The sequence below is a fragment of the Lottia gigantea genome (assembly GCF_000327385.1).
Source record: "Lottia gigantea unplaced genomic scaffold LOTGIsca_45, whole genome shotgun sequence".
Taxonomy (NCBI): domain Eukaryota; kingdom Metazoa; phylum Mollusca; class Gastropoda; family Lottiidae; genus Lottia; species Lottia gigantea.
In genome coordinates this window covers 1,674,185-1,682,691 of record NW_008709577.1, presented here as the reverse complement: position 1 = coordinate 1,682,691, position 8,507 = coordinate 1,674,185, and the positions used below count along the sequence as shown (strand labels likewise).

Here is an 8,507-nt window from a genome sequence, read left to right as displayed (position 1 = left end):
TGTATGAACTGCCTTATGAAGTGAAAATTTTGAATCATGTTTGAGAAATGTAAAATTTAAATACAAGCAGTGTGATGTAGCTATTATAAGGAGTAGGAACAGGTTTGATGAGACAAGGGCCTCTTAGATAATTAAGACTATTTGTTTTCGAAGTGTTTAAAGCATTGTGTCTCCATCTCGAGTTAATCTTACAGGGAAAGTGTAAATATATCAAGCATGGACTGTGATTAGGAGTCAGTTATTGTATAATATGTACATAATTATTCTCTTAACTTCTATTTAAACTTTGTTTTTTTAAATCTTATTGCATGCTGATACCTGTATCTTTTTGACATTTCTCAAGGGATTTGTTAAATCAAGGCATTACATTATCATTTTTCATTTAGACTTGATCAATATGGCATGTAAGTTATGTTGCCAAAATCTGTAATCATTACCTCATTTTTTACACAGAAAATCTTTGTCGTGAACGGTTCTTATATCTTAACTTATTAATTCATTTAATTGAATATTATGGAAACGTCAATATTTGTTGTGAAGCTTTTAGGAAATCTGAAATGTTATTTAATATTGACAAAATTAACTTGTCTGGAATAAGGCCATTTCAATTTAATGAAATCAGTGTCAGAATTCTTAGTCTGGCCTGTTAGACGCATTTTTTACCTGCAGTCTGTTCACCATAGATTGCTAAGTTTTGAGAAATTCGAACTACCTTCCATTCAGGTAAATGAACCATTTTATACTGGTTTTAAGGGGTGATTATAGCTTTTATTGTTGACTATTTTATTTCAACTGGTCTATGGTGGCAATTTAAAGCAAACCTCATAATTAACTCAGTTCTAGATGATATTGCTTTAACAAATTTGATTTTTACATCATTTTTAGTGCTATATTTATAAAATAAAAAAAAAACACAACATTTTGAAGCATTTAAACTTCTTTTATAAATATCATTGTACTTTTATCATATATTATATATATTTTTTGTATAAAAAACACCACTTCTTCAAAATAATGGAAAGCTAAAGGTTATTCTACCTCTAAATATGACTATTTTATGTTTTTAGGATTTTAGTTTTTAATTTAAAAAAGTTGTTTGGTTAGTGGAATGAGTTAAGTAGTGTCTGATATAACAATGTCTAAATTACTTAATTTGAAAATGCTATTTATTACAATGAACCAGTCTTTGTGTATGTATATTTTTTTTTGTATCACTAGATAAAACAAATTGCACAGCTTTGGAATTTAAATGAAATATTGCTGCTGCTGCAGAACAAACCTTTTGATTCATAGTTATATATATATACCTCATTCAATTTCAGATATTGTTATATTTTAATTTTCAGTGTCCCCACCCCCTGCATGAAGACTTCAATATTTCAACAACATTGGTAGCTAATAATATATACAACCATACTGCTACCTGCCTTATAAGGAGATTTTTATTTTTGATATGTAAAGGTAGAGCAGTATGGACAATTTTTTTATTTTAATTTCATTAGTCTGTGTTCGTAATCTTATGACATTTAGAATTGTAATATAAATTAAACAAATTTTTGTGAAACTTGAACACAGTTAATGGAATTTTTAATGGCAATTTCGATCAACGGGTGATTTGTGCTTATGTATGTAATTTTGTGTAGACTACTACTGTCATTAATAAACTAAGTGGTTGTTAATTATGTGTTTATTTATTATTGATGTTAAATAATTTACCTAGTCAAAAGTAGTATTCTTTCTCCAATTTGCATATTTCCAATGAACATTGTAAGAAACCGAGCCACAATGAATTAGTTGCTTTATGGGTGGGTGAACAATAATCAAGCTGAATTTCGGATGCTTATGACATGTAATAGGATTATAAATTTTTATAAATGTAAAAGGGACAGGTTTGTCATTATTTGACCTATTGTACCTTAGTCTCAGAAACAGGAATTATTTTTAGTTAAGCTAATCAGTAGTAGGTTAACAGCTCACTATTGAAATTTGAGCCTTCAAATCCAAGTGTGTCAAGAATTTCTTAGTTTGAGTTATTTTTTAAGGAATTATGAGATTTTTGTACATTTCTAGTACTTCTGAAAACTATTTATGTATATTCAAGACACAAATCAACCCCCAAAATGGTGCATTGTCCCTTTAAATAATTCATTATTCCTGTCATTTGATACTAATAAAAAAATCTTTACAAAGACAATTCCGCAAAATTTAGAATGGAAGTGTAATAGTGAACTCCTCCAAAGAAAAGTACCATTAGGTGTTTTGAAAAGAGTAGGCATAGTCTGCTTTGCACACAAAACCCACAAAACCCACCACTACCACCATGGTAAAAATTATGAGATACAAATCAGCCATTCCTCTTTGAAGAGAATGATTATAAACCATTGTTCTGTTACAATCACATTCACTGTAAAAGTACTCTACAACAAGATTTAAGGATTTTATTTTCAAAAATGTAACTGAAATAACACCTTCAGTAGTTGACTAGACGGTCATTTTTCATTTTAATGGTCGAACAATGGTTTAGCCTGAACTAAAATGATTCGAAAATCAACCCAGCGGAAATGTAAAAGCTACGGTAGCTTGAGAGTGACTTCCAATCAAATGGATATACAGTTTATTGATTATTTTCCAATAAATAATCTACATGTATATAAATTACTGCTTATTCTACAGTCAAACTATATAAACCCTTAACCACATATATAAATAGTATTCACATCTTGCTCTACACTTAAAACCCTGTTTTAAATTACAGCTATGGATGTATAAGGTCAGATGGGATTATTAAAGGATTCCACATTCCACAAAACTCCATTACACTCTTCCATGCAAATAATTTGACATTCAGTATTTTACTGTTATTTGTGTTTTTGAAATATATTTGTAATATCTGAGAAGTAAGTTGCATATCTAACATTACTTGATACAAATATTCTATAGAAACTAAACATAAAAATCCAAATACAAACTTGTATATTATATTTCTACTGAATATACATGTAAAATGGAATTTCTTAAGATATGACAGAATATAGCGCATTACTTATGTACATGTATTGTGATAAAACATATAACACATTTTAAACATAACAAAATCATACCTCATACATACAAAATATCTTCATTCAATGAAAAAAAAGGAAATTATCATAAAATAAATCATGATATCTTTTTATAAATGCTACCATTTGTTTTATGGTAATATATTCTATAATTTAATAAGCTTTTGATTTGGTGAGACTGATTAATTTACTCACTAATTATTACTGTCCTACATAATAATTCACTATTTTATTTTAAGTGTCATCTATGTATGACATTCCAATATATCACATATTTATCATAATAACTGGAAATTATGAATTGTCCCACTAAGTTGAATATAATAAGCTATATCAGTATATGTATAATAATAGATCTATAAATATATTAATCCTAATCTAATCCTAATCTGTAAATAATAAATCTTCATCATAATCTTCTGCTAATAAATTAGAACTTTCAATGAATTGTCCAGCAGCTTTTTCTTCAGCTTTCTTATCTTCTTTTATTTTACGTAAAGCTTTCTTCTTTTCTTGCACTTTCTTCAACCTAAAAAGAAAATTACAAAGATATGTGTTCTGAAATTAACATGATAAATGAAGCATAAATAATATGTAATTAACATCAACTGATACCATGGACTATTTAATTAATTGTAGACACTTCTATAGCATATGTGTCTGAATGCTTGATGGATACTTGAAGAATGTCATCTAAATATCCGGCTTCATTCTTGTATCCACATCAGTTAACTAATTTGTTGAGAAAATCATGATATTATATAAGGAAGTTAAATCATCTGTTATTTGAAATAAAGAGGACAGAGTATAATTCAGGCAGTAAACCAGACAGCTCAAATCCACACTAAAACTGCAAACCTAACCTATGTTAATTGATAATTTCAAAGTTTATTTTGATCTTAGTAAAGAAGATAGTAAACCAACCTGTAAAATTCTTCTCTCTCTCTTTCATCTAACTCAGTACTAATGTAACTTAATGTTCTTTCTATTCTTGGTATAATAACTACAAAACAAGTCATACATTGAGATTTATGAAATGAGACAAGTTGTAAATATAATGAGTGTGCATCATTAAAGAGATGTGATTGTCTCAAAATTTGCTTTGCTTGAGAAATACATCCATCTATTCTTAGCTATATTCTGAATGAAAAGGCAAATGTCAAGTGAGTACGATAAAATAAATATTGACAAGGCAGTAATAATCATTCATCAAATGCAGTCCCCACTTAAAATCATATCCCTTTCAAACTTTGACGAATTTGAATCAAAAGAGTGCGACAACCATGGCTAGAATTCAGTTAAATCAGCTGGTAAGAAATAAACCACTTCAAACTCAGAAATATTTAGACAGTATACAAAAAACTATGCTGAATTCAAATGTCAGTCACAAGCTCAAGAGATTATTCCTAAAAGTACCTTTCTTTATTCTGGTCTACTTACCATGTTCAATAGCATTAACACGTCTGTTAGTTATCTTAATAACTTCATCTAATGTTACAAATGAGGTTTGTAAAGAAGCTAATTCAACTAATAACTGAATAGCTTTAGCATAGTTCTTTTTTAATCTATCAATTTGCTGTCCACCTCGAGATAATCCAGTTAGTTCATATGCTAAAAGAGAAATAAATGACTTTTAACACTGAATAAATCAGAATACTTCAGTCAATGGCACATAAAGAAACTAACAACCAATTTCATCAATTTACTGGTATATGAATTCTGAACTAATTTGCATCAATTTCATGTACTCAATAGTGAATTTTCACTTAGTCCCATTGCAAAATGACAATAATAACAATAAGCGTATAATTATTAATTCAAATACTTTGAGAAGCATGTTTTTAAGTCTGTGAAATGTTATAGATTACTTACTATCAGCCCCATCTTGATAATGTTCAAATATTGGTAAATTAACACCTGTAATAAAATAAATGTCAATAATTCAGCTTTTAACTAATGTAACTAATCAGAAATCTTTGTCTATGGATATGAGAAAAGATGATTGTGTTCCATAATATAAGTTCTATCTCGAGAGCCAGAGGAAAGAATGAACCAATAACCTTTAATCTAGTAAAATTCAGTATTATTTTACCTGCAACATTTTCTTTTTTACTCTTAACTTTAATTTGAGCTTTAGTAACATTCTGTAATATCATATGATTTAAGTCTCCTGTAGCAAATTTAGCCTCTGCTAGAGAAAATGATGCTGTTTTCATGACATCTCCCATTAACATTTTAGTCTAAAAAAAACAAAATAAGCATCAAGGCAATGTTAATGTTTATAATACCATACATATCATTCATTGAGTCTTTATTGTAATTAAAATAAGTACTGTGGTGAGTGTCAAATCAGAAACACCTTATCATGCCACCCTATGCCTGGTTTTGTCTACTACTACCTGGCATCTTTCGAAGTATGTTTTATCAAATGAACTACATAAAAGTAAAAGAACATTAAAGTAATTTCACTACCTCAATAATCTTCTTTAAAATATTTCTAAATCGAAGAGTTAAGGCATCTGCTTTTTTCTTCAATAAACTGTGACCTTTCTGAGCACCTTTTAATCTGGCCTTCATAATGGTCAAGGCCCTGGAAATAGATATCAAAATAGTTATCATCAAAAAAAAAAAACTAAACAAAAGACTCAGTTTGTAGCCAACTGAATGAGCATAACAAAGGTAATTATTTTATATACCAGTAATCAAAAATTAATGTGTAATATATATCAAAATTCACAAAGACAAGAAAATGCCTTAATTAGCTTATTGTTCACAGAGTTACTTTTAAAGGGAAGTTCTTTTTCTGTTAATAAATAGGCGGTCATGAGTCTCTTAGTGTCATATATAGGCCTAGGCCTACAAGGATATGTAAGACATGGGGATTTAATCCTAACGGGACCGTGATTATATAAATTATTATAGAGAGGAGATCAGGCCTATTTTTAAATTAAGACATAACACTGATTAAACATAGTTACTGAAGTATGTGTTGGAGAACTTAACAACCAAGGCATTTATCTATCTATGTCCTCTCTTCTTTAAAATGAGTGTCAGAAATGCAACTGCTGAGCAGTCTCCAACAGTGAATTGTACCATCTCAGAATTTGAAACGGTTTAATTGGAATGGAAATCATATGAACAGAAACTATTTCCCTGCTATCATTCCTAGAATGTTGGAATGAAAAAAATGGAGACACTGGGAGCGATAGTGACAGGCTCTTAATCTGTCAAGTAAACATGAAAATTCTCATCCCAGAAAAGAATCTCTGCACTAAAATACCTCGGATTAAAGAGGGTTTCATAAATCATTCCCTTTTCAAAAGAAAAGTCATATGGCCACATGAAATTGATAGAAATACTTACATTCGAGAGGGGAAAACGTTGATTTTGTCCGACATCTTGAACAGTTATTATTATTTTTTCTGTCATGTGATTTATCACGTGATAGAAGCTAGCGATAGTTACCTCCCTTCAATCAGATTTGCAAACTGGTATCTTATAAAAAAATTCTTTGATGGGTATCCTATAGTTATTGCAAATCTTCATATTTGCCATTGAAATAGTATCGTTATTAAATCAATGATTGTAAAATACAAATACATTGAATGATCTTATAAACAGAAACAAACAAAATTTAAATTAAACTTCATACAAAACTCCAGAGTGCCCAGCTTGAATGATTTCCACCCTGTAGATTGTAATAGGGGCCTGCGAATTGGCCCTGAAAATTGCCAATGCTTACCAAAACTGTCCTACATCAAATAATTATATTCCTTGGAGAGAATTGTGACAGACATGCTCTTACAGCTGTCGAATTTCAAATTAAGATATTCAACCTGGACAGTGACCTACTAGACTCACTCCTCTTATAGGCTAAGTCAGTCTAATTGTAATCCATGTCTTTACCTGGCGCCGCCCCTGTCACTCTCATCTTAGTGACCTGGCTCCACGACAGACATTTATGCCAACAGAGTTGACACTGAAGTAGATTATACCTGACTGGATGACTGACTAATTTCCAAATCTACTTAAATGGTAATTTTCATGTGTCGTTTTCCACAGAAATCAAAGTTTGCATTACTTGGAGCTGCTTCGCCAATGTTGCTGATGCAGAATTAACTGTTTTAGCCCAAGAGGAACGTAGCTCCTATAGCTCCCAGCTCCAGGCATCTGTAGCTAGCATTTATTGGACCTTCCAGTACCAAATACCTACAGGTTACACCATCCAGACTGATTTCTAGAAGTTAGTGATGGTGCAGCCATGTTGTTTGTTGCATTTAAAAGGCTGAGTGCTGGGTTTGTTTCTTTTGAGAGGCCAAGAACAGTTTGCAGAAAAATGACTGTGCTGAGTGGAAGGTGACTGATTTGATAGGCAAATGTAACTGTGGTGAGTTGAAGATGACTGGGGTGCGTGGGAAATGATTGTGGCTAATAATCATGATGGGTTAAAGGGACATTGGTAATTGTGGATAATGGGAAGTGGTGAATGGAATGTGAAAGTGATTGGTGGAAAATGACGGTGGTGATTGTGGTAAATGGAATGTGACAGAGGTGGTTTGAAAGTGACTGATTAAAAGTGAACGTGATGGGTGCAAAGTGACTGATGAAGGGAATTCATATTAATGTGGACTGGAAGTGACTGGTACATTGGAAGTGTCAAGCAGCTATCAAGGCCACGGGAATAATGTATGTGTTATTTGTTATTGAATGTTGTGGTTAAAACATTTTTTAATTAATATATATGTCGGTGTTTATCATCTCCGTTCTTTTAGAGTAGCTGGTAACCTATTATCGCACCCTACCCGTCAGTTTAACCTCATAGCTAGTTATATTTATACTATCGTGTAGGTATTGCGATTAAAGTAGGCCTAATATATTCCAGTATAGTGTTATAATTAGAAATCTACACTGTATATACATGTAGGATATTTGAATAAACGTTATTGATCGTCTTGTTTCTAAAACAGACATAATACTTGAACGTTAAATTCTGAAACTGAACATTATTCAGACTACTCATACTACGGAATTTGGTGCTACCAGTTATTCAGAACTAAATATGACATATATTTCTCCCGCCAAATAATTTTCTAGCTGGAAGAGAACGCGCGTGGTATAAAGAATAAAACCGGTAGCAGACGAGATCAGGTTGCTAGCAGTAATTCACGTTTGCTCTTTTATAACGGTTCTGTGAGCTCTAATAAAAGACCGTGTAGTGTAGTTTGTATCAGGACTGTTGGTGAATAAGGTACTACTATTGTTCTGTTACGACGTTCAGGTCTCGGCTCTTAAGGCCATCATCAGTGACAAATTGTTGAGATTTTATGTAACGACAATCCTGAATATATCTCAATATTAACACATTTTCAACTTTTACGAATGGAATAACATAAACTATAAAGTTGGAATATAACTAGTCTATACTGTGGTATATAAAAATATAAA

The 8,507-nt window shown here is 31.1% G+C and overlaps 1 protein-coding gene across 1 annotated transcript; it reads right to left on the bottom strand.

The window, feature by feature from the left end:
- Window positions 1–2,424: 2,424 nt before the first annotated feature.
- On the bottom strand, window positions 2,425–6,465 carry LOTGIDRAFT_233963 (hypothetical protein). The gene is made up of 7 exons (XM_009060996.1): window positions 6,426–6,465; window positions 5,535–5,652; window positions 5,155–5,302; window positions 4,935–4,979; window positions 4,503–4,673; window positions 3,987–4,065; window positions 2,425–3,591 (listed from the first exon to the last, which is right to left on the bottom strand). The coding sequence occupies exons 1-7, from the start codon at window positions 6,458–6,460 to the stop codon at window positions 3,447–3,449; spliced, it is 741 nt and encodes a 246-aa protein (XP_009059244.1). The 5' UTR covers window positions 6,461–6,465; the 3' UTR covers window positions 2,425–3,446.
- Window positions 6,466–8,507: the final 2,042 nt, after the last annotated feature.

What these genes read in the sequence shown, in the direction of transcription:
- LOTGIDRAFT_233963 (XM_009060996.1), bottom strand. Translation starts at nt 6,460, where the DNA reads ATGTCGGACAAAATCAACGTTTTCCCCTCTCGAAT. An exon ending in TTTTAAAGAAGATTATTGAG is followed by an intron (nt 5,303 to 5,534) that starts GTAGTGAAATTA and finishes TGTTTTTTTTAG; the next exon opens with ACTAAAATGTTAATGGGAGA. An exon ending in GAGAGAGAAGAATTTTACAG is followed by an intron (nt 3,592 to 3,986) that starts GTTGGTTTACTA and finishes TTTTCTTTTTAG; the next exon opens with GTTGAAGAAAGTGCAAGAAA.